The sequence below is a fragment of the Cetorhinus maximus genome, chromosome 17 (genome assembly GCF_964194155.1).
Source record: "Cetorhinus maximus chromosome 17, sCetMax3.hap1.1, whole genome shotgun sequence".
NCBI lineage: Eukaryota > Metazoa > Chordata > Chondrichthyes > Lamniformes > Cetorhinidae > Cetorhinus > Cetorhinus maximus.
In genome coordinates, this window is record NC_135895.1 from 44618484 (window position 1) to 44645184 (window position 26701).

The 26701-nt window shown below is 41.0% G+C and overlaps 1 protein-coding gene across 6 annotated transcripts in view; it reads left to right on the plus strand.

Annotated features, from left to right (window-relative positions):
• Positions 1–26701, plus strand: part of ttc39a (tetratricopeptide repeat domain 39A) — a 97795-nt gene that overhangs the window by 37345 nt on the left and 33749 nt on the right. For all 6 annotated transcript variants that reach the window (XM_078561130.1, XM_078561135.1, XM_078561131.1 and 3 more), the window contains 7 exons: positions 6821–6952; positions 11684–11760; positions 14438–14505; positions 17941–18005; positions 19423–19522; positions 20637–20702; positions 23112–23220. In XM_078561130.1, the coding sequence (XP_078417256.1) occupies positions 6821–6952; positions 11684–11760; positions 14438–14505; positions 17941–18005; positions 19423–19522; positions 20637–20702; positions 23112–23220 (617 nt within the window). The remainder of the gene's footprint in view (positions 1–6820; positions 6953–11683; positions 11761–14437; positions 14506–17940; positions 18006–19422; positions 19523–20636; positions 20703–23111; positions 23221–26701) is intronic.

The window sequence follows — 26701 nt, forward strand, 5'->3', positions numbered from 1 at the left end:
AAGGTGCACGAGGGACATGTCGCTGAACCTGGGGGCTGCAGTCTTCCTCAGATTCAGGGCCAAGTCTTCTGTGCAGCAGTGGTGGTTTGGAAGCACTGAGATGTGTGCTTGCGGTTGGACTTTAAATATGGCGCCTGGTATGATGAAGCGGCAGGGTGATTGCAGTTGGGTAAATGAGAGCCCGCCTGCCATGGAAATGGTGTGTTTCCTAGGACTGCATAAATAATGTGGTGGGTTTTGGACGATAGGGCATGAAAACTCGCCATCGTGGTTGGCGGGTAAAATGATGTGCAAATCTGGGACAATTCTGCCCATCATTTGTAACACTTAAGCAAAGATGAAAAGGCCCATCTATCCTCTGAACACAAGTTTTGATAATGGTATTTTGAAAACTAGCATCTTTCCTTCTTAGTTTCACATAATTTTGAATAGTAATCTTGAAATGCTCATTTGCAAAGTTCAATATGGTGAGTTGAGATGTTTCGGCTACCACCCTATCGGGTTGTTTGTTCATGAATTGTTAAAATAAAGGCTCGCTTCGGCAAGTAGAGTGTTACATTATGCAACATTTGGCAGCCTGGTTGTTCCTACTTTGATAGGCCCAAACATATTATCCTGAATACAGTAATTAGTGAGCTCTCTTTAAAAGGCAATGCCAATTTTTGTACCCCATCATAGCTAATGCTTTACTTGAATCCAGTTTAAGATGTGATGAATATTGTATTGGCAATCTAAAAGCTGTCATTTGTTAAGACAACCTGGTGAAAATGTAGGACAATCGGAGAGAGTAGACAAGAATCCAAGGCCGTCAATCTACTGTTTACTCAGATGTTGGATAATTAAGATTTTGTCTTTGCCAAAGACCATCTTCAAAGAGATTCTTCTTTAACAAAGGAATCCAGTGTATACATGCGAGGTTTGGTGGCCATTCATTTGGTTCCATTTATTATTCCTTTGAGCATTTGGTATGTATGAAATTCTGCAACAGCTGCTTACATATTAGCATAGAGACTGTTTAAACAAGTCTGCTGTTGTCACTGTTTCTTCTTCAAAATTCTTGGAAAAATAAGAAATCCAAGTTGTATATACAATATTGCAAATTATGAAGGCAAAATGCTGCAGATGCTGGAAATCTGAAATATAAAAAGAAAATGCTGGAAATGCCCAACAGGTCGGGCAACATTTTTGGAGAGAAACAGGTATTATTTCAGTCATTGACCTTTCTTGAGAACTTATGGCCCAATATCTGAGTAAACAGTAGATCGAGGGCCTTAGATTCTTGCCTACTCTCTCTGAATATCTTCATCTTGTCTTAATACATGACAGTGATTGGGAAAGATATTTTAGTTTGCCAATACAATATACCTACCTGTCATCAAATCTTAATGAAAGGTCTTCATCTTGAAAAGTTAACTTTGCCTCCAACTCCGCCAATACTGTCAGACCTGCTGATTGTTTCCAGTGTTTTCTGGTTTTTTATCATAACTCACAACTTGTTCTGTATAGAATTTTGCTTATATGTTTGTTTCTGTGAAATATTGTTACAAGTACAGTAAACCAGGTTCATAGTTTATTCTGTGAAAAGTGTTTGTACCTTTCAGGCTGACATCTAATGTAGAAGGAAGCCAGAGTGATCTCCAATTCATCAGTACAGGGAACGATTGCTGAACTCAGACTGGACTAACATAGTACACCAGAGAATAAAACATGCAGAGCTCAGTTCATAAGAGATGCTGTCTGCTTATGAAAACTGTAAACAAACTATTCATACAGGGACAAGTTGTTGGAGAAAGCCCAAGCTGCTATCTGCATGTTTTGAAGAATAGATTTTAGGCTGATTGCTCTTCGATTTCTAAAGACCAGTTTCAAAAGGATTAATTTAATTGTCCAAAATATTGTTAGTTTGAGGCATCATGACATGTGTCAGCTTGTTTAAATTGAGCTCCAACCAGGACTTGACCATACGCGTGGACCTTACACTGAGTCACATTCTTCTGATACGAATTATAACCCTTCACTGTAAAATGACTTTGAACTATTTCATCTCTGAAGCAGGAAAGGACAGTCCCACTCATCTGGACAACAGAGGAGAGGCATTAGAAGAAGCTGGCATGGTTGACTATGTCAAAGGCTGCAGAGAAGTTGAGAAGGATGAAGAAAATTAAAGTGTAGTATGGTCACAGTCACACATGATGTTGTCTGTGACTTTGACTGGGGCTGTTTCAGTTTTGGCGTAGGCTTATATTCTTACATGTAAAATATTAATTTGAGTTTGGTTTCTTACAAATATGTGCATTCCTCCGGATCACATGAGGAAACTGCAGACCCCCGATGCCATAAGTTTATCCCCACTTCCTGACCGCTATTGCTTCCAGAGCGCCACAGACCCTTGACTGACTGTCAGGGACCATTCCACCGAATCCCCCGCGTGGCCTATTGCTACTTGCAGTCCCTTTCTTGCTTGTCAGTCAGGACGTGACTCCTGCTGGGTTCAGGGAGGAGCTTCAATTAAAACATAGAGAAGAGTTAAATTGGCCCAAGGTTCATGCCGGTATGGGATGTTTCCACACCCTCATCTTCCCCAACGACACACGCCACACTCTAGTCCTGAATTAAAATTAGCAGTCTTGTCACCATACTCATTCTGTTATTGGGTAGCAGATTGTGGAGTTCTTTTGAGTCACCACTGTGCTCAACGTGCCAGGTATGAAAAATTTCTCTTTGTGAAATGTAACCATACTAATTACATGTTGCTCCTCAAAGATGCAAGAACAGTGAAGATGGCATTTAAACAGCTTATGCTAAATTCTATGTTTGCAAGAAAACTGTGTTGTCAGATGGTCTACCATTTGTCATTCCTTGGAGTAGTTTCCTCTCAGAAGTTCATATGCATTAATTTAGACAATATTTGTGCAGATAGGTGAGTCAAAGTCCTTCCACATTTATAGCCTTTGAACAATTTTTAAATAAAATCCCATTCTAGCAACCTTCTTTCTCGCAGGACAATTCATCTTCATATTAGACTGTTAAGGTCATGAGCATGGGGTACCATTACCCCAACGATTTCAGATAGAAAAGCTGCAAACTGCCCCCACTCTACAGTGACAGGGGAGAAACGTTCAAACATACCTGTAAGCTGCTATAGATTGTCCTCTTCCTTCTCAAACTAATAACAAAATATTCCAAAGAGATTAAAAATCTAAAATGAGAAGAAAGGAGTAAGTGATTTTAAACTGTCTTTTTTAATATTCAACTTTTTGCCCCATAAATTTGTTATTTTAAAAATCTCATTATTACACTTGGAGTCTCAAACTAGACTTTGTGACAATAATTGAGTGTTTTTTCTACAGCTTATAGATTTTCTGCAGCTAATGTGCTTCATCACCCTCAGCCACCTTAACCCTTCACTCCCTCCACCTCCATCACACCACCGCTGCAATGCACTATTCTGCACCAACTCACCAAGATTTCTTAATTAGCACCTTCCAAATCCATGAACTCTACCACTGAGAAGGACAAGGCCAGCCAGCATGGGAACACCACTACCTGCAGGCTCCCCTCCAAATTACACACTATCCTGATTTAGAACTTTGGCCAGAATCTTCAGCTTGGTGAGCGGGGGCGGGGCCCACTCGCCGATGCGTAAAATGACGCGCCCGACGTCAAGATTTTCAGTTCGGCAGGCATGCACCGACGTCGGCTGTGCACCTGCCGAACCGTCAAAAGCCTATTAAGGCCATTTTAAAAACTAATTAAACCACATAACATAGCTGCCCGTCCAACGGTCGGGATGAGGTTTCATGAATGATTTATAAGTGAAATAAAGATTTTCATTAAAATTCATAGACATGTCCCAGCTCATGTGACACTTTCACATGAGGGGACATGTCCTAAATTTTTTTTCCTGTGCCTCAGGGAGATTTCTCAGGCCCCAACTCGGCCTACTCCCCTCGCCTGCACCGGGAGCACTCAATGCTTCTGGGTGCGCATCACGCTGGGCAGGCCTTAATTGGCCCACCCACATAAAATGGCTGTGCGCAGCCGATCGCGGGTGGTGACCGGTTGTGCACCCACCTGCACCCGCTCCCGGCCAACAGGGAGAAAATTCTCCCCTTTATTATTGTTCTTCATTGTTGCTGGGTCCAAATGCTGGAACTCCCTCCTTAACAGCACTGTGGGTGTACCTACACCAAATGGACTGCAGAGGCTCAAGAACGCGGCTGCACATCCACCTTCTCAAGAGTAATTACGGATGGGCGACAAATGCTTGTCTTGCCATCAGTGCCCACATCCCATGAATGAACTTCTTTAAAATAACTCTCAATTGTACATTGAACAATGGCTTCTATTCTTTCAGCTTCACAGGAAGTATAACCGGAAAAAAATCAGTCAAATCAACTGACAAGTGTGTTTGGTGAACAGCCGCCAAGCATGCATGTACTAGAAATGATTAACATGCATTTAAGGAAAGCTAGATAAAGACATGAGGGAGAAAGGTATATAAAGTTATGCTGATAGGGCTAGATGAAGAGGGGTGGAATGAGACTCATGTAGTGCAGAAACACCAGCAAGGACTAGTTGTGCCAAATGGCCTGTGTTTGTGTTGTACACTTTTCTATGTATTTCTATGTATCATCAGGCTATTTATCAATTACCTAATCCAGTCATGGTCGAATTAAGACTCATTACTTATTAAAGTAATTAAAGTAATAAAGTGACCATCAGCATTGCATTTGTTGCTGTGCTGTGGAACTTGCACTTCATTGTCTGAGTGATGTGTCTCCACTGCACAGACTTCTCAACAGTGACTGTGTTAATTGCAGCTTTCACTTAGCTGCAACAAATATAGAAGTGAGATGTGGCTTTGTAGGTAGGATGTCAACATAATTCAGAGAAAGGCTGACTCCAGTAGGGATTAAGGATACCACAGCCCTTCTGAGAAGCATTTGTCCATCTTTTGTCGAAAGATCTGCAAAGAAACTGATTATAAAAACTTATCTGTTGGAGTCTGAGACCCTAAATACATGGATGTAAAAGATCTCATGACATTATTTGAAGGAGAACAGGGAGTTCTCATGGTCAATATTCATCCTTCCGACAAACTAAATTTGCTGGTTGTTCCCCTCATTGCTCTTTGTGGGATGTTACTGTTTGCAAATTGGCTGCCATACCAGTTGTTAATTGTTTGAGGTGCCTCAAGTATATGAATGGTGCTATATAGATGTCAGCCCTTTGTAAGTCATGGGTTAAAGCCCTTTTCTTTACCAACTATGAAATCAGACTGATCAGATGTGCTTCCAGAGTGTGATTTATAAACTATATCTTGCAGTTAATTGCTATTTCTCATATTCTTTAAATAGACTTCAGACTTCTCCACTACATGCAATAGTTGTACTCAAGACTGACTAAGAGAAATGCATCAATTTCAATAAATGTTTGACTGAAATATTGATGACTAACCATAGGCGTAGTCAGTTGTACTGATGCACTGGCTTAGTACTGGGGGCTGAATGCTATGTTTCCTTTTCATAGAATCACAGAATTCTTACAGCACAGAGGAAGGCCTTTTGACCTATCATGTCTGTGCTGGCTCTCTAAAGGAGCAATTCACCTAGAGACAATCTCCTGTCTTCTCCCTATAGCCCTGCATGTTCTTTACAGATAATAATCCAATTCCCTCTTGAATGCCTCAATTGATCCTGCCTCCACCACGCTCCGAGGCAGGACGTTCTAGATCCTAACCACTCATTGTGTGAAAAAAGTTTTCCTCATGTTGCCATTGCTTCTTTTGCCAATTACCTTAAATCTGTGCCCTCTGGTTCTCGATTCTTCCACTAATGAAAATAATTTCTCCCTATCTAATCTATCTAAACCCTTCATGATTTTGAATACCCCTATCAAATCTCCTCCAAGCCTTCTGTTCAAACTCTTTCGAGTTATCAACAGTCACAGATTGCAACTCTTTCGAGTACAATCACAGTTCTTGGTTTTTCAGGGAGTGGGACATGAACCCACAACCCTCTGATTCAAAGGCGAGGGTGCTATGAACTGAGCCACAGCTGACACCTCAGCCTTCTGTTCAAGGAGAACAGTCCCAACTTCTCCAATCTATTATGTAAATTGTTTGGTTTCTTTGTACAATTCTATGGGATTATAAGGGGATATTATCAATATCTGTTTATGGTTTTGTGCTATGCATATCAGTGGCTCAACCAAATAGAAGAAACCTTTACCAGGCATGTACAAGGAATAAAATTTAAACCATATAATGAAGCAGAAATCTTCATGTGACTCTATATAAATATGTAGCCAATTCTTCAGATATGGGGAAGCATGATGACTCCTGTACATAATCCTGTGTACAGCTCTGATATACACACAGCAGTAAACGGAATATTAAATCAAGGTTTTTTGGAGAGCTGGACAGGTGATCCCATTAATTTTATGGTTCTGGATTTATTTAAATTCTGTAATAAAAGATCTTTATTGGCACCTTTAGGCAGACAAACTTTGTAAGCCCATGGTTACTTGTAGAAATGATTATTGCACCTTTTTTATAAAGTAATTATTTTTAGTATTAAATAGTCTTCTACTAATTTAGAATTTCTCAATTAGAATTATGTCAAATCAGTTTTTTTCTCTGGCAAAATGTTCTATGTCATGTTAATTACATTGCTTAATTCAAGCTACTGCATAATTCAGTTTTTTTTCTTCTAGCGTAAATGACATTGAATTAACAGAAATGAGCTGCAATTTATTGATTAAAAAATTAATATTTACTGTATCCATTTCCTTGTTTTTTTTCACTATTATTTTGCAGAGCTAAAGACAGCATGTACCATTCTCTGACTTATGCTACAATATTGGAAATGCAAGCTATGATGACCTTTGAACCTGAGGATATTATTAATGCTGGGAACACAATGAAAGAAGCCCAAACAATCTGCCAAAAGCAAGTTTTTTTAATGTAGAAATATGTGGAAGAAAGTAAAATTGTAAAGTTCAGTAACAATGCAATTGAACAATTGCTACTCAGCAACATCTAATAGTTTTGACTCCAAGTAGACATATAGGATTCACATATCAATTTATGCAGCATAATAAAGTTAAATATAGCAAAGGATAACTTTTTAAAGTCTGCTTTTTATGAAAATTATATGAAATGTACGTTTGTAGGTCTGAACTGGCAAAATGTGTTTTATAGAATATGCAAAATTGCATTATGATACAATTTCCAGTTTTATTATAGATGCAGTGTACACCAAGGCTTCAGCTTTGGGAGCAAGGGCACAGAGGGGAGCTGGTGTTTTCTCTGGGTGAAGTTGCTATGAGAGTTAGATGCTGGATTTACTCTCCAGCTGGAGCTGTATACTCAAATCCTATTTCCCTGGTCTTTCACCCATCGTTTTTATATTACTCCTTTGTCAAATATGACTGATTTCCTTTTAAATGATGTTTTATAGTCTCTGCCTCAACAGCCACTTGGGGCGAACCATCCATGTTCTAATGGCTGTCTGTATGTAATCATGTCTTCCAGACTCCACTGCATCTTCTGATAATTCTCAGTTTCTGTTCTCTGGTCACTGATTTGCCAACTAGTGAAAACTGTCACCAGGAATTTCCTGGAGGCTTCCCCTGCTCTGCACTCACAACATCCATCAAAGACACAGTGGTGGAGCAGGCAAAGCACTGAGTAAATTACTGATGAATATTGCTTTATTTAACCTCCCGAATTCTGAAGGCTTTTAAGAACTCATTGTGTAGGAGACTTACAATAATGAGCATTAACCTTTTTCACAAATGGAGATAAATAAAATAGTTTATGTAATATAGCAATTTTTCCTATGAAACTATGGCTTTTTGTAATTGCTTACATAGGGGAATAGAATGCCTCATTGATATTTGGGCTTCTAAATGTCTGAATACAGTAAGTAGAACTGAATACCAACTACACAGACATTCATCCCAACCACCTGTTATATATGGTAAACTTCCATTCAATTTATGAGCTCAGTTTGGGAGTCCTAAAACTAACATAGTGCAAGCATCAAATGTAGTATTCACCAAAAAAGATCAATGGAGAAAGAAATATTTGAAATGTTTATATTAAGTAAACATACAGAAACGTGATTGAGCAGTGGCATTGTGGAAGGTAGTGTCTGCATTTGGGTCCTATCTTACCCAGTGCATCAGGAGGCGCAATCTCTTTTATCCCTGATTCCTCCAGCTTATTAGGGAACAGATTGCATACCAGGGATTATTATGAGATTTAGGAAATTTAAATATGAATATAGCTAGATGGAACAGGAGGAGATGGGAAAGAGGAGGAAAGGAGAAAATGAAAGTGATAATATAAACTTCCTGCTCCAGGTTGCATTGCTAAAAACGGTATTTTATTGCAAATGTTTTAAATATCATGAAAGTGTTTCATAGTGCAGTGATTGATCAGCTGGCTGACTGATCAAGAAATAGGGACAAGGGGTGATGGTGAATTTACACCTTTTTCCCTAGGTTTCTGAAGTTATAGTGAAGGGGCAGAAGAAACCCTGTGAAACTGTAACCCCATTGTATTTAACACAGTTCAGGGAGGAAGCAATACGTTTATTACAGTTGAATACCAACCTTTTCATTGTTAATCTGCAAATAAGATATAGGGCATGATGTTCGGATCAGTAGCGCTGCAAGCTCTTGTGGAGCTACAGAAACCAAATGCTCCCCTGGGGGTGCGCGCTGCACTTCCGGAGTGGCCCTCATGGCACATCATTCTCAGAATGCTCATGCTGGCGTATCCTGTGTGTACAGCAAGCAACTGAGCTGGCTGTGTCCTGATGCCTCACAATCCTACTGGCTGATGTGATGCTCATTTACTAAATTTGGACCATTTTAGTCCATTCAATGAATTTGCACATCAGCCAACAAAGATTAAGTGTTAAGCTGTAAGAAAGCCCCAAGGATAGCGTTATTTAAAGGGCCTAGCACACAACTTACAGGTAAGGTAATTTTTAAGAACTTCTCCTATGTCAACATGTATGAAAGTATTTTGCAGTGTTTTTGGAGGTGATGTGGTGAGTTCTTGGATTAAGCAGGAAGTGTTATTGCATTCTCATAGGGAGGGCAGAGGAGAAAGTGACCTGCCTATACAAAGGCTGTAACAGGTATGGGTGCTGCAATGTCAGTGCCTCTGGGTAGGCAGCATGACAAGGAAATGGAGCAGAGGCTATGGAGAGGGCATACTCTGCATGATATCCTCTATCAACTTGGAGCCAGACTCCTCTATGCTTCTTGATAATGACGAGAGGCTGCTTGGCAGGCCAGGCAATGCACTCAGCATCTTTATGTGCAACCTCATAAGCGTTCTCCTGTATGCTACCCTCATTGTCATCATCTAAATCCCTTGTAGTAGAACTCATCTGTGACCTCGCCCTATAGTGAGCCAGGGCATAAACTATTAACCCTGGCTCTGACTGCATGCCATTCACCATGCACTGATCTCAACTCTGTCCTTGGATACTCCTGTTCTTGGAGTATGGTATAAATTTCTAGATCAAATTAGTGTAGTGTCAAAATTTGAGCTGGTGGTTATGAGTGCCAGGTCAAGTGAAGGGGCCTCTTTATCAGTGCTGTGGTGTTGCTCTGTCTTCCTCTGGGATATGCTGTGGCTGGGCAGGTGGCATTTCTTAGGTGTTTAAGAGCAGAAAATCAGAAAGAGGAAAGTTGGGTGAGGGAATGGGGTGGGGTGGACAGTAAGTTGTCCATGGTTACACCATCAGCAGCTTGCTCATCATTCCAGAAAACAGGATGAGGGTGAACTGGGAGTTGAGAAGGGACCTAAGGCAGGAACATACCATAATCCTCAATGTTCTCAGTGATGCAAAATGCCATGGGCTTTGTTGCAGCTGGCCCCATGATGTGGAGGACCATCTCCTCTATAGGGCTCAGGAGGTCCAGGTTTTAATCTGCTCCCTAATGTTATGGACCACCTTATCCTGCAAGACTGAGGGATGAATGACACTTTGTTTGGGGGATGTGTGTGCCATGGAGGTATGTGGCGGCAATGAGAAGTAGGTGTGAGGCTGTCAGTATTGGTAGATGTGTGAAGGTGAGATAGAGTATCTGGAAATTAAGCGTGAGTCCTAAGTGCCAGGTACTTGTGCTGGATGAGTGATGGGGTGTTGTGCATTGAACAGCATGCGAAACTGCGTGGAGTTTGATGGATAGTGTGGTAAAGTGAGGTACCCTGTCCCTTTAAGAGAATGCAAGTGTACTGATCATGTGACGAATCACTATACAGTGCTGGCAACTGGGAACTGTAAGTCTAGTTCTGGAGGTTTCTGAGTGAGCGCATATAATATGGTACTCTGCCCTATGTCTCAATAAACTATCACTGTTTATTCTTACATCAGTCTCTCCTCATTATTTATTGCAAGCAGCAATTGAGGAGAACATAGGAAGGCTTGCAGTTAGAGTTCGGTTGGCCAACAAACTCATTTACCCAAGACATAAAAGGTAGCAAATGGCATGTGAAGATACATTCATTAGCCTTGACCACTGGGGGAGCTTATTAGATGTCTTGCGGCACTGCTGCTAGTCCTTGCGTCCAGACACCAGGAATTGACCTCCCTATCCACCAGTTCCCAATTTCTTCTGTGGATTATCCTTGAGGGCCTCCTGGCTCCCTGCGGAAGCACGGCGTTGCTTCTTCTGTCACACCTCTACTGTCTCTGTCACTGGAACCCTCTCTCTGCCTTGGTACTCTTTCTTTAGAATCACAGCAATCGTATTCAGCAGCAGCCTCCTGTAATTCATTGCCGCTTTTGGAGGGACAGAGTGCCTTTAAGAATACAATGTGCCATCTGAGCAGAGGCAGCCAGCAGCAAGCCAGTTGCTTGGTCCAATGCTACAATCATGGAAATAAGGTAGTCGCATCAAATTTGCATGCAGCCTACCTCCACTGGAACTGGTGTGGACAGTTTGCGAATGGTGATCCCTGTGCTCGGATAATGGTGCAATTCAATGTTTATCCCCTAAACTTGTTCTTCCCGCAATAATTACTTTGTATGACTTAAAATTACTTTCCTGGCAGAAGATTTTTAAAAAATCTTTCAGTGTTGGACTGCACTGCTGTTGTACCAGAATAAAGAAGAACACTTTTATAACTCAGCATGTACTCTAATTATGAAATCTATTCTATGCCTCGATCTTTTTTCAGTTTGACCCATAGTCTACACTAGAATTAATTTAGCATTTTAAAGACCTATCAGTGGCATATGACAAATGACAGCCCAAACTCTTAGTGTTTACCTATTAAATTGCAAAAAGATGACTCAATGAACCTATAATCAATTCATTTGTGAGTGTATCAGAACCATCAAGATGTAAGGTTAAAGGAGTTACGTTGAAGGAGTTATGTTGCTCAGACTTGAGGCAGCGTGGCAGAAATCAGACCAAAATATTAAGCATCAGTAATTTAAGAAAACATATAACTTAGTATTGCAATGTGTCAAATACAGGTACAGATATACTCATTTTGCTTTTAGTGCTTAACGTTTTAGCCAAGCCCATAGAACTGTATCCCAACACAAACCTTCAGTATAATTAGAGAGTGAAGGGGACTTGTAAGCTCACCTTCATTGTCATATCCACAGGCTAGTAATATGGGTTCGTTATTCTCTCTTACTGTTAGATTTAGGAAGAAGACCACTGTTGCAGACTCAATCAACAGCCTGATGAATAAACATGCTGCAGAACAGTTTACGGAAGGTTAGTATAGCGTATTGTAATTTATGGTTTTATCCTCACTAGTTCCTAAAACTTCTTTCTTTCATGCCACTTTTAAAAAGGGTACACAAATTATTTCAACTGCTGTCTTGCAGCAGTTTTTTGTAATGTTTTCCTTTCCCTCAAACCTGCCATCATTGTCTCACATAAAACATAGCTGTTATTAATGTGAGAGCTTTGATGGTGAGTGCTGCAGGCTATTAGTTTTCATATGGCCTTAGCCACTTTAGGTGCTGCTTTTATTGACTTTTGAACCTGAACCCCAAATCCCTCTGCTCTTCCAGGTCACCTAGCTTTTCCCTATTCCAAGTATAACTGTTATACATAGGGTGCGATGTCTACTCTAAACTTCTGAAGCTATCAGGGAGCATTTAAGTTTCTCTTGTTAAAAGAGCAAACAATTCATGTTCATTTTGATCCAATGGTTCACTGAGCTGCCTTCTTTTTGGCTTCTTCCATTTTACTTGGGGTCGCCACACAATGCTGGTTCATCACCCTTCTCCACCTCCTCCTGTCAGTTACCTATTCCTCCTTCAGTCGTGCTGTATTTAAGCCTCTTGCCACAGCATCTTTCTACCTGGTCTTAGGCATTCCCCATCCACTTCCTGGCAGTCCAATCTCCATTACTTTCCTCACCACATTTCCTCTCTCTCTCCGCAACAGATAATCATACCATTTGAATTGCTTCCTGGCTACTTTCTTCGATGCTCTCTCAATCTTCATTGACCCCCTGATGTGCTGGTTCCTGATTTTGTCTTTTCTCATAACTCCACACATCCATCTCAGCATCTGCATCTCATTGATATCCAGTTGTTTTTCCTCTCTTCTTGATGTTGCTTAAGTTTCTGCACTATCTAACAAAGCCACTCTCAGAACTGCTTTGTAGATTTTTCCTTTCCGTTTCAGCAATACCAGTGATGGTAGGCTTGCGATAGACAGTAGTAGAGAATCCATGAGTGGATTTCTCAACTAGCACATCAAGGAAAGGGAGCTCATTAGAGGGCTTCATTTCAAACATGAATTTGACCTGGGACGGGGCGTTTTAAGTTATGTAAGGAAAATGTTGCAGAAGCCTCCCATTACTGGTCAATATGCGATTTCCACAGCCCCCCCATGCTTATTGGCAATGTTGTAATTAGGGACTGAGTTATTTGCTCACCGTGCAAGCTTGATGCTGAAATAGAGTGCATCAAAACTATCCTGTGGGATAATGGCTACCCAATCAGATCATTGCTTGCTATGTATTGTGCATACTCACTATTGGGCCTAAGCATCACATTTGGGCCTGAAAAGTGCCCAGTCTACCTCAAATTACTCTTGAAGGATAAACTATCTCAAAAATTTGAGCAACAGGTGAAGCTAGCTATTTTACACTGCTACTATGCAGTAGCAACATGAGTTTCCACTGACCAAATGCTGCTATTAAGCTAAAAACATGTCTGCCTACCAAATACATCTGTAATGTGATATATGAATTTCAGTGCTGGTGTGATGCCAGATATGTAGGCCGTACATCCCAATGGTTGGTGGATCATATCAAACTGCACGTCCCTTTGGCTATTCACAATAGGCAGAGTACTGACTACTCAACCAGAATGTGCTTGCAAAACTCAGAACAAAATGTCAAATGTGAGATGAGATTCTGTGATTGGACAGCAATTGCTGAATAATCCCAAGTGTGCTAAGAATTACACTAACAACCAATTTAAGATTATCAATTGGGCTCTCAATGTGGCTCACTCACGCTTGCTAGAAGCTACACTTATTCATACTCAGGGATCTATGCTCTACAGGCGAAAAGGCCTTTTTTGAATTAAACTAAACTGTGGGGGTCAATAGTTCCCTGGTGCATTCTCCATGGCAATGCCTCAACCAATCAGAGTCGACTTGCCAACCTATCGACACCCTTTGATCATGCAGTATAAATTGTTGTTCTCTTTGAAATTTGGCATTCTTGCATCTGTCCTGAAGAGTGCAAGACGAAAGTTTTGACAATACCTTTTCAGCAATACTCAACCTTAACCCCTTACCCACCAAGTCATTCCTACACAAGTAAAAATATTTTCCAGGTAAGGATGATGGGAAGGTCTTGTGACGCAGTGGGTAGTGCCCCTATCTCTGAGCCAGAAGCGCTGGGTTCGAATCCCACCCCAGGACTGATGGCCACGGAAGTCTGTTCATAACGTGAACAAACACATTCATTATCAACCTATAAATACTTCCACTATGCCGATGGCAGGCGGTAAGAGTGGGAGAGTTTCCTGGTCAGCCATCTACAGAAGGCAGTGGCAAACCACTGCAGTATCTTCCCAGCATTACCATGGACCAAACATAGAAATCCATGGTTGCCAGCACCCTTTCAGGGCATGGTACCTGGAGAGAGAGAAATATGATGAAAAAAGTAACTTTTTGCTTTGAATTATTTTGGTTCATATGTACAAATGGTTTAAATGAATTACAGCAGAAGAGTCAGTGAATATCATTTCTTTAATATTTAAGTTTGTTTCATTGGAATTTGTTAAATAAACCTTGATTAACTTCTGAGTATGTTAACATGTCTCATATTAAGTATTGACCGTTCTTCAAAAAAATATGAGTGGTGTTTTGTTGCAGTATTTAAGTAACAAAAGCTTATCTGCAATGTTTGATTTGCACACAGAGGAGATGCATGCTGAAGTCTGCTACGCTGAGTGTTTGTTACAGAGGGCTGCTCTCACTTTCTTACAGGTAACAGTATTTTGGTCTGGGGAAGGGGAATGAAAAGTTGTAGCTAATGCTTGCAAATCAATTCATATTAAATTGTGTATGATTGCTGAAATGATGATTTCAGTTGAAGTAGTTTTGTTTTCTTTGCACAATCATTCCCTGGAATTAAATTCACTTTTAAACTGTATCTATTCCTCAGTTAAAACACCATTGAATATACAAAATGAAGAATCAGGAGAAATAACCTGGGGCCATCAAACTTGCCTGGTCCAGTAAACTGCATAATCTTGCATGCTGATCATGCATCCTGTAGCAAAACAAAAAGAAAGGTTGCAAGAAACAGCAACAATTCAAGAAAAACTGAGAAATTCCTTCCCTGCCCTCGAAGGCAAACAAGCCAGCTCCAGGGGGAGGCAGATGCCCGTGGTGCAACACAGTATGAACTAACTAACCATTTAAACTCCTAGAATTGTCAATCCCCTCCTTTTTTAGAAACTTGTCAGGTTCCCTTTTAAAAATCCATAGCAATAACATATTTGTTACACAGCTTGTTTCTTCTGGAAAACACATTGTAAAAAGAAATACTTCCTAGAATCTAAGCTCTTTGCCTATGAATTCTATAACATGACCTTCAGCCCTTACATCCCTATCCATTGCAAATAACCTTGTAAATAAACTGCATCCAACCTTACATTGTTTTATGAAATCTCAGTCACATATAAGCCTGCATTTCTGTCAAATAGATAACCCTAACCCCCATAGCCTATTCTCATACTCAAGGGCTCTAAATTTGGCATCAATTTGATTGCTTGCCTCTGCACATTCTTCAGAGCCTTAATATCTTTCATCATGTGTGGAAACCAATGTTAGTGTGGCAGGATCTGTGCTTCCTAAATGTTTGGTATCACTAATCATCATACTGTAATCATTCTATGATTCTGTGATTCTATCACATTTTCCAAGTGATGACTTATCACTTTATGCAAAATGTTTTCCAACAGTTTCCCTGCTGCCATGGTCCAATTTCTTTTCCCTTTCTGCAATAAAAGGAGAACGCTTAGTTCTCAGGAAGCAATGAGCTCAAATGTAAATTCCCCAAGCTCCTTAAACAATTTAGGATGAATGGTACTTTGCCCTGCAGCATGATCAGTTTTAATCTTTGCTAAAATCTTTTTTGGGGGGTTACTGTTGCTTCCATTGAAAAAAACTTTTGCTAAACATCCTGTCCTGTAGCATCACCTTTGTCAGGGAAAGCAATGCGAGAAACCATTCAAAGGGCCAATCCTTGATTCCTTGATTCTTTGATTCCCTGTCTTCAAAGACAACTGAAAAAAAATTCCTGCCACACATCCAGCTGTTGAATCTTACGTGTACGGAAATACATTTTTGAGGGGTCATATTCTCTAGACACTCTAGTTAACTGCTGAGGCTTCACCTTCTCTTAAGCTCTTCCTTTTCCCATTCAGAACATATGTGGCTTTCTTGTCCTTCAGCATCAATTTAAGACTATAGGCCCATCTTTTCTTTGTTGACTTATCCCATTACCAGCTCCTTTTGTTTTACGCCATTGTGCCTTTTATCATTTAATCTTTCCTGCTTCCACCCTGTAACAGACCTTTTCTTTTGTTCTCCTCCCACCCTTTCCCTGTTTCTCTACTTGCTTAAAACATGTTTCATCTCAAACTTTTTCCAATTCTTACAAAAGGTCATTGATCTGAAACGTTAACTGTTTCTCTCTCTGCAGATGCTGCTGAGTATTTCCAGCATTTTCTGTTTAATTTTGACTGAAATCGTTTAAACACTTTGCTCAGTATCATAGTTATTTTATCTAGAACCATATCCCAATATGCCATTCCCAAATCTTTCTTAAGTGAAAATTTTGCTATCCTGAAATTAGACGCTAAAATAAATCAATTATTTGTACTGTCAATACAGCAGCTGATATGTAGCGGAGGCGATGGTGTAGTGGTATTGTTGTGGGACTAGTAATCCAGAGACCCAGGGTAATGCTCTGGGGACCCGGGCTTGAATCCTGCCATGGCAGATGGTAGAATTTAAATTCATAAAAATTGTTAATTGTTGTAAAAACTCATCTGGTTCATTAATTCCCTTTAGGGAAGGAAATCTGCTGCCCTTACCTGGTCTGGTCTATATGTGACTCCAGACCCTGAGCAATGTGGTTGGCTCTGAAATGGTCTAGCAAGCCATTCAGCTGTATCAAACTGCTACAAAGTCACAAAAAAGGAATGAAACCAGACAGACTGCCTGGCATTGACCTAGACACCAGAAATGACAACTGATCTCAGCCCTGTCGATCCTGCAAAGTCCTCCTTACTAACATCTGGGGGCTAGTGCCAAAATTGGGAGAGCTGTCTCACAGTCTTGTCAAGCAACAGCCTGACATAATCATCCTCACGGAATCATACCTTATTGATAATGTCCCAAACACCACCATCACCATCCCTGGGCCATCCTGTCCCACCGGAAGAAAAGACCCAGCAGAGGTGGCGGCGTAGTGGTATACAGGCGGCAGGGAGTTGCCCTGGGAGTCCTCAACATCGACTCCGGTCCTCATGAAGTCACATGATATCAGGTCAAACGTGGGCAAGGAAACCTCCTGCTGATTACCACGTATCTCCCTCCCACAGCTGTTGAATTACTGCTTCTTCATGTTGAACATCACTTGGAGGAAGCACTGAGGGTTTCAGGGGCGCAGAATGTACTCTGGGTCGGGGGACTTCAATGTCCATCACAAGAGTGGCTCGGTAACACCACTACTGATCGAGCTGGCCAGGTCCTAAATTACATAGCTGCTAGACTGGGTCTGCGGCAGGTGGTGAGGGAAAAACATACTTGACCTCATCCTCATCAATCTGCCTGCTGCAGTTGCATCTGTCCAAGACAGTATCGCTAGGAGTGACCACCGCACAGTCCTTGTGGAGACGAAGCCCCATGTTCACATTGAGGATAACCTCCATCGTGTTGTGTGACACTACCACCATGCTAAATGGGATAGATTTTGAACAGATCTAGCAACTCAAGACTAGGCATCCATGAGGCGCTGTGGGCCATCAGCAGCAGCAGAATTGTACTCAAATGCAACCTGGAACCTCATGGCCTGGCATATCCAGCACTCTACCATTATCATCAAGCCAGGAGATCAACCCTGGTTCAATGAAGAGTGCAGGGTGCTTGCCAAGAGCAACACCAGACATACACCACCTGGTCTTGTGATTTTATATTATCAGTAAGCTCTATAATATGTATTGATGGAAATATCCTTCTTGAAGTTTCTAATACTCCTACTGACTGTTCTTACCTCAATGCACAACATCATCCACTATTCAAAATAAAAGTCATTTTTGCTTTCCAGGTTGAGAAGCCAATGTAATCTTTCTTGACAACCATATCAAGTACAATACTTCAAATTCACTTCAATTAACATTTTCATTACAGGATGAGAACATGATTAGCTTTATCAAAGGCAGCATCAAAATAAGAAACAGTTACCAGACATATAAGTAAGTTGGGCTGGACTCTGGTATTTGGTGGTTGATAATTGTTGGTGTGGTTTTTATGCTTTGTCACATTGTAAGAATAACTAATAGAACTGATTAAAGGGGAAGGTGGCTGCCTGATTGGTTATTACAATTATAGTTCCTGCCCTGTTTCAGATCATCTTTTGAGATATTTACTTTGAATCAAGTACAAGGGGATGGGAATCAAGAATGAGGGATAACAGCTTCAAGTTAGACCCAGGTCATTTAGGAGTGCAATCAGGAAGCCCATTTTCTCACAAAGAGTCACAGAAATCTGGAATTTTCTCCCTAAAAGGCTGTGGATGCCAGGTCAATTCAAGACTGAGATCAGTAGATTTTTGTTAAGGATCAAGCTAAGGGAGTTAAATGGAGTTGAGCTACAGATCAGCCATGGTATTAAATGACCGGGGGTGGGGGAGATGGTGGTTGAGGAACCGAATGACCTCCTCCAATTCCTATGTAACTATTCACATTTAAAGGGCCCTTCAGTGGGGTCCTGCAAATTTCTATTTTATGCAGCTTGTATGGAGGGTGTGCTGGAGTGATGACAGCCCAGGCATCCCCAAATAAGGAATACTGCTCCCCTGCCTCAAATAATGCTGGCCTGGTCACCAAGATTCATGCGATAATAGCAGCCTGGTGCCGACATATCCTTTCTCCCTCTCTTGTGGGGAATTGATTGGTCTTCAGTTAGTTTATCCCACAGCGGCCCAGCGGGGAATAAAACCCACATCCCCACCTTCCCATTCACCGTATTATTAAGCTGGATTGGTAAACTGGGCACTTGGGCTTGTAAAGTTTGTCGATCACTTTCAAGAAAGATCTCTGCTGAAAAACTAATATAAAAAACAATCCAAAATGATCAGCTCAAGCCACTGTAAAATCTGTTAACAATCCCCTCCATTGTCTCAAATTTAAATTGTATTGAGTAAATGCAACTCTGCTCATTTCTTTACCTAATATTCTAGTTATAGGTTTAATAAACATGCCAGATATCTTGTGAGTTTCTGGAAACCTTTTGTTCTGGCTTTAATTTCTCAGCAACATGAATATGAAATCTTCCTAATCCTGAAATGTAATAGCCTCTATTAAACAAGCAAACATCCTCTGTTCTGTCGAGAGGGCTTGATGAAGGGAATCTCCAGGCTACATCATTCTAAAATGTGCACCCAATACTAGATCCTTAAAATGAATGTTGGTGGATCTCCAGTGATGAGCGTTATCAATGCAAATAATTACAACATTAAATCTGGAAAACATAAGATCAGATATAAATTTTAAGGGTAAGCAATTAACAATGGAGAGTACTTGATTATTGCATTATTTTCTGTTTTAAAAAAAATTAAGTTGTTATTTTCTTCAACTCTATGCTCTAATCACTTTGTTTTATTTCTGAAAGGGAACTTCTTAATATTGTGCAGTCATCCAAATACAAAAAAGGAGAGAACTACAGCCATTTTGAAGGAGGTGTTCAACTCGGAATTGGAGCTTTTAACCTAGTGAGTAAAAACATATGCTTTATTACTATTAATTTATTTCCCTTCACCCCCTCCTCCACCTCAAGCAGATTACATCGTTGTTTTAGCTCTGCTCCCACTGTCGCCATGTTATGAATTATTCTCTACTGAAGAGCAGACAACCTGCATCTTTTGTTAGTGGTGCGACTGTAGGTGACAACTGAGAAATGAAAGATCAACCTAGAGGTGGGCTGGGGTGAAATTGGTCTTTGCCAAGTATTGCAAAATTGACTCATAGTGAATGGGCAACCCATTGTACACTATATGAGTGATTGTTTTGTGATACAGCTGAAAACCAATTTCATCCTACTATTTTGCAGAATTTTTTCTCAGCAGCCTGTAGAGGTGCCTAAATTCCAATCAGATCTGGCTGAGATCAGAGGTTTTGTTGAGTTGTAAACTCACAACAATGGTCACTTCAAGTCAGTCTGAAGCATGAAGGGATTCTTTACTAAATTGAAATCCGATGAGACCACGTCACTGAACAAAATAAAGTAATTAAATCAGTTTGATTGAAAGAACAAATTCCTAATAAGTTTGTTGCAATAAATATTTTTTTTCTTTGAAATAATTTTTAAGGAAACAAGAATTCGCTTTTTTTAGTGCAGAAAATTCTAATGTTAATAGATATTCCCTATTAAACCTTAAACAAAAAATCTCGTTCAAAACCAAAATACTGTGAATGCTGGATATCTGAAATAAAAACAGAAAATTCTGGAAGTACTCAGCAGGTCTGGCAACATCTGTAGAGAGAGAAACAGAATTAACGTATCAGGTTGATGATCTTTCTGCATCTCGATCAATTATGCTAAAAGGCAAAATCTCTGGGCAAGTTTTTCTTATGTTAGTTGTCAATTAAAATTAGGGAGAAGGATTCCTGTTGCAAAATTTAGAGTTTTCCATCTTCTCAGCATGCACCATGGGCCAGCAAAGCCCTGTTTATACCAAACTTGCAAAATTGGAACATATATGTAGAGATTTTTATCAGTCTTTGATTGCATCCTAATTCTTTCCTTTTTTTTGGTGAAAACTGAATATCAATTCAACAGAAAAGTTCCTAAATATTTTTGCTTTCTCCTTTCCTTAATTTTCTTAGACTATATCCCTGTTGCCGACAAGGATTCTCCGACTTTTAGAATTTGTTGGATTTTCTGGAAACAAGGTAAATATAATTACACAAAAGTTGAAATCTCAATGGTGGAATCATTTTTTCACTTTCCAGGGTAACATTGCTTTTCCCTGTTCAGTACATATAACTTGTCCAGCAGTTGAATATTGTAGCTCTCTTTGGCAGAATGCCGAGAAAATTCATGTTTTGCTTTTGGGCTCAGTACTGTCCAATGCAGTATACATCAGTAGATTGAATAACAATGGCTGGTCCAAATCAATGTTTGCATATTCAGAGATGTGTCAAACCACTAGCTCTCTGCAAGTTTATGATCGGATCATCACCACAAAGTTTCTGATATGTAGTCCAGACTTCAATATTTATGTTCAACATTCTATGAATCACAGGAGCCATTACAGTATACCAGCAATGAAGCTTGGCAAAGTACTTCTCTTGTCAGTGGGATTCGTTCTCAGCTAGAAATTTGACCCTTCCATGTGTACAAGTTCAAATATAAACTTAGAAACATAAGAATTCCTAGACACAGTTATAGGCCACATGGTGCAACAACCCTATCCCCATTTTTGTTTGCGATCAATCCTACTTGCCTATCTCTTTCAAATCTCACCATATACTTCAAAACATTTTCTTTTCAACAACACAATAATACTGCCTTTCACTTGCTGAACCAAGGCTGCTGGTGCATGAATTTGGTGGTTAGAAATCTGATTCACCCATTGATCGTCACTGTATAATCCTCCAATTCTGACAACTTGTGCCAGAGGATGTAACATTTTTGTCCATGATTTATAAACTGAAAAATGTAAGTGATCATGGCATACAAAACATTTGATCAGCTGTTCTTTTCATAGTTTTGATTATCAGGGCAGAAAAAATGATGTGAGATTGAGTAATCATTTATACTATCACAATACAACTGCCAGTCACTCTGAACTTTAGGACAAAGCACATAAGTTTCTCTTGTACATTCCCAGGTAACAATAGTTATTCCATGCTGGTTATGCAAGGGTGAATTTAGAATTGATATGCATTTTGACACATATATATGAATTGAAATAGGACTATTATATGACCCAAGAAACTGCTTTTCTCAGCTAAAAATAATTTAATGAAAGCCACAAGATCAGTGTCAATTCAGTTTATTTGCTTGTAGTCAGCTGCTTCTCCATTTAATGATTTGCTAACGTCTCTTATATGTATGTCTCTGTGAGATTTAATTCTTTAAACATTTTTCAAACATTTTGTCCTGTGAATTCTAAGGACTCATTGTTCAATCACCATGTATTATGGGAAAGTTGAATATCTATCACAGTTTACAAATTAAATTAACCAGGGTTCACTGGTGGGTTGTCCTTGTGGCATTTGATGGTTAACTTGTTAACGACACTTGTTGAGCAGGGCCTGGGAGAGTGGGGTGCACAAGATGCAAAACACCAGGGCCCATGCCCTACTGGGGCCTGGGCTCAAGTAAATATTTTCCAAGCATCTGTTTGCTTCATGACTTGGGCAGCTCTATAATTCTCTGAATACTGGAGCTGTGGAGGAAGTTTGGAAGGAAGGGACCTGTCAATCAAATGGATTTTTTTGGCGGGGGGCTTTGATCCAAATGGATCAAGATGGGGTGGAGTTGACTACAATCCTCAGAGTTCTGCAGGCCTCCACTCTGATGATAGATGAACATGGGTACGGGGTGGTCCAATGAGATGCGGAGGTCCAGCTGAGACTTCAGTTTAGTGAGGCTCCAACCATTAGTGCAATTTCTCCCTCAGTGCGAGCATCCTGATCTTTAAGGTAAGGCAAATAAATATATCCAAAAAAGATGGATTTCAATTGAAGGGAGAGCGAAATAAAGATATTTGGCTTCTTATTGATAAACATTACAACGAGGTTCCAGAATTCAGTATGACCGTTAACTGCCTGATCTGTCGAGTAGTTAAATTCAAAACTTTTATATTAACAGCTCTCTCATGAATTTTTCATCAGCCAGCTCATTTCGAGAGTAATAGTGAAGGACTTAAACGTGGATGTTGGGATTATTGTAACCCTGACACTCTAATTAATGGGCAGATTTAATGAATTTTCTCTCACACTCACATATTACAATATTAAATGCAGACATGATAAATGATGAAAAAGCATTGTAAAAGCTGCTCAGATTAGGATCATCAATATATAATTGTGTTGGACAACTAATGATGGCTCGTTCAAAAAGCAAGATTGACTCACATTTTAATACCACCTTTAACAACCAATGAATTGCATTTGAAGTGTAGTCGCTGTTCAATTCAATATTATTGGAATGATGACCAATAAATCCTGTTAAATATGAAGGAAATATTGCATTAGAGAAACCATTTTAAGTAATGCTTTTTTAGCATTTTAACAAAACAGCAATGCACTGAGAATGTAATCTCCTCTACTGATGAGATTCTTTGTCTTTAGGAATATGGTTTGGAACAACTACAGGAAGGAGCATCCACTGAAAACTTTCGGGCTCTGCTTTGTACCATGCTGCTTCTGTGTTATCACACATTCATGAGTTTTGTGTTAGGTGAGTACTTTTTACACCTGAATTACAAACGTCAGTCATTTTGCTGTTTTTTAAAAACTTAATACAGATTTTCAATTTTGCTAACAAGGGTGGAATCTGTGGCATCACTGGGAGCCTCAGCTGCCAGCTAGAGAGACTGCGAGACTCCTGTGTCGTGTCCGGTCCTTTGGGAAAGGTTCGCCGTAATAAGTGCCAATCAGGCACTTAACAAGTCAACAGTGGGCCTTTCCCTGGGATCAAGGAAACCAGAGGGGGCGTAAGTACTACCCGTCAAGAGCTGCTGGCCAATCAGTGGTGATGACGGGAAGGGAATCAGTGGCACAGGCAAGGGGGTGGTTTTTAGCGCCCCCCGCCCTCCCCCCCCTCCCCAACCTCAATTTCCCACCCCCTGCTTTCTGATGCCGGGTCTCTCAATCAGGCACTGAGTGTCTTTGAACAAGTGACCTCCTTGGGAGCCCGCAAGCAAACATGCCAGGGTCAAAGCACAGAAGAGCAATTGTTATAGGGGACTCTATAGTCAGGGGCTCAGATAGGCGCTTCTGTGGTTGTGAAAGAGACACCAGGATGGTATGTTGCCTCCCTGGTGCCAGGGTCCATGATGTCTCTGATCGGGTACGGGACATTCTGAAGGGGGAGGGAGAACAGCCAGAGGTCGTGGTACACTTTGGTACTAACGACATAGGCAGGAAGAGTGATGAGGTCCTGCAGCGGGAGTTCAGGGAGTTAGGCAGAAAGTTAAAAAACAGGACCTTTAGGGTTGTAATCTCAGGATTACTCCCTGTGCCACGTGCCAGTGACGCTAGAAATAGGAAGATAGTGCAGCTGAATACGTGGCTGAACAGATGGTGTAGGAGGGAGGGTTTCCGATATCTGGATCAGTGGGATCTCTTCCGGGGCAGGTGGGACCTGTACAAGAAGGACGGGTTGCATCTAAACTGGAGGGGCACCAATATCCTGGCTGCGAGGTTTGCTAGTGTCACTCGGGAGGGTTTAAACTAGTATGGCAGGGGGGTGGGAACCAGAGCAATAGGTCAGCAGGTGAAATAAATGACTGGGAACCAGTGAATATGGCCAGTAGGACTAAGAGGAAGGGCAGGCAGGGAGAAATTACTGAACACAGTGGGACTGGTGGTCTGAAATGCATTTGTTTCAATGCGAGAAGTATAACAGGCAAGGCAGATGAGCTTAGAGCTTGGATTAGTACTTGGGACAATGATGATATTGCTACTACAGAGACTTGGTTGAAGGATGGACAGGATTGGCAGATAAACGTTCCAGGATTTAGATGTTTCAAGCAGGATAGAGAGGGATGTAGAAGAGGTGGGGGAGCTGCACTGCTGGTTAAGGGGAATATCACAGCTGTACGACAGGAGGACACCTCGGTGGGCTCATGCAGCGAGGCAATATGGGTAGAGCTCCGGAATAGGAAGGGTGCAGTCACAATGTTGTGGGTTTACTATAGGCCTCCCAATTGCTGGCGGAAGATTGAGGAACAGTTATGTAGGCAGATTTTGGAAAGATGTAAAAGCAATAGGGTTGTTGTGGTGGGTGATTTTAACTTTCCTTATATTGACTGGGAATCACTTAGTGCTAGGGGTTTGGATGGTGCAGAATTTGTAAGGTGCATCCAGGAGGGCTTCCTGAGACAATATGTAGATAGTCCAACTAGGGAAGGGGCAATACTGGACCTGGTATTAGGGAATGAACCCGGCCAGGTGGTCGAAGTGTCAGTAGGAGAGCATTTCGGGAAAAGTGACCATAATTCAGTAAGTTTCAAGGGACTGGTGGATAAGGATAACAGGAGTCCTTGGGTTAAGGTGCTTAATTGGGAGAAGGCTAATTATAACAATATTAGGCAGGAACTGAGGAATCTAGACTGGAGGTGGATGTTTGAGGGCAAATCAACAACTGACATGTGGGGGGCTTTCAAACGTCAGTTGATAAGAATTCAGGACCGGCATGTTCCTGCTAGGATGAAGGATAAGCATGGCAAGTTTCAGGAACCTTGGATAACGAAGGATATTGTGAGTTTAGTCAAAAAGAAAAGGGAAGCATTCGTAAGGGCTCGAAGGCTGGGAACAGATGAAGCCCGTGGAGAATACAAAGAAAGTAGGAAGAAACTTAAGCAAGGAGTCAGGAGGGCTAAAAGGGGTCATGAAAAGTCACTGGCAACCAGGATTAAGGAAAATCCCAAGGCCTTTTATACATATGTAAAAAGCAAGAGGGTAGCCAGGGAAAGGGTAGGCCCACTCAGGGACAGAGGTGGGAATCTGTGTGTGGAGCCAGAAGAAATGGGAGACATACTAAATGAGTACTTATCATCAGTATTCACCAAAGAGAAGGACTTAGCGGTTGATTTGTCTAGGGAAGAGTGTGTAGGTAGCCTGGATCATGTTGAGATCAAAAAAGAGGAGGTGTTAGGCATCTTGAAGAATATTAAGATGGATAAGTCCCCAGGGCCAGATGGGATCTACTCCAGAGTACTGAGGGAGGCAAGGGAGGAGATTCCTAGGGCCTTAACAGAAATCTTTGTATCCTTACTGGCTACGGGTGAGGTCCCAGAGGACTGGAGAATGGCCAGTGTTGTTCCATTGTTTAAGAAGTGTAGCAGGGATAATCCAGGAAATTACAGGCCGGTGAGGCTTACGTCAGTGGTAGGGAAATTATTGGAGAAGATTCTTCGTAACAGGATTTACTACCATTTGGAAGCAAATGGGTGTATTAGTGAGAGGCAGCATGGTTTTGTGAAGGGGAGGTCGTGTCTCACTAACTTGATCAAGTTTTTCGAGGAAGTGACAAAGATGATCGACGATGGGAGGGCAGTGGATGTTATATACATGGATTTCAGTAAGGCCTTTGACAAGGTCCCTCATGGCAGACTGATACAGAAGGTAAAGTCGCACGGGATCAGAGGTGAGCTGGCAAGATGGATACAGAATTGGCTTGGTCATAGAAGACAGAGGGTAGCAGTGGAAGGGTGCTTTTCTGAATGGAGAGCTGTGACTAGTGGAGTTCCACAGGGATCAGTGCTGGGACCTTTGTTGTTTGTAGTATACATAAATGATTTGGAGGAAAATGTAACTGGGCTAATTAGTAAGTTTGCAGACGACACTAAGGTTGGAGGAGTTGCAGATAGTGAAGAGGATTGTCAAAGGATACAATGGGATATAGATCAGTTGGAGACTTGGGCAGAGAAATGGCAGATGGAGTTTAATCCGGACAAATGCGAAGTAATGCATTTTGGAAGGTCTAATACAGGCAGGAATTATACAGTAAATGGCAGAACCCTTAAGTGCATCGACGGGCAGAGGGATCTGGGTGTACAGTTCCACAGGTCACTAAAAGTGGCAACGCAGGTGGATAAGGTAGTCAGGAAGGCATATGGCATGCTTGCCTTCATTGGCAGGGGTATTGAGTATAAAAGCTGGGAAGTCATACTGCAGCTGTATAGAACCTTGGTTAGGTCACACTTGGAATATTC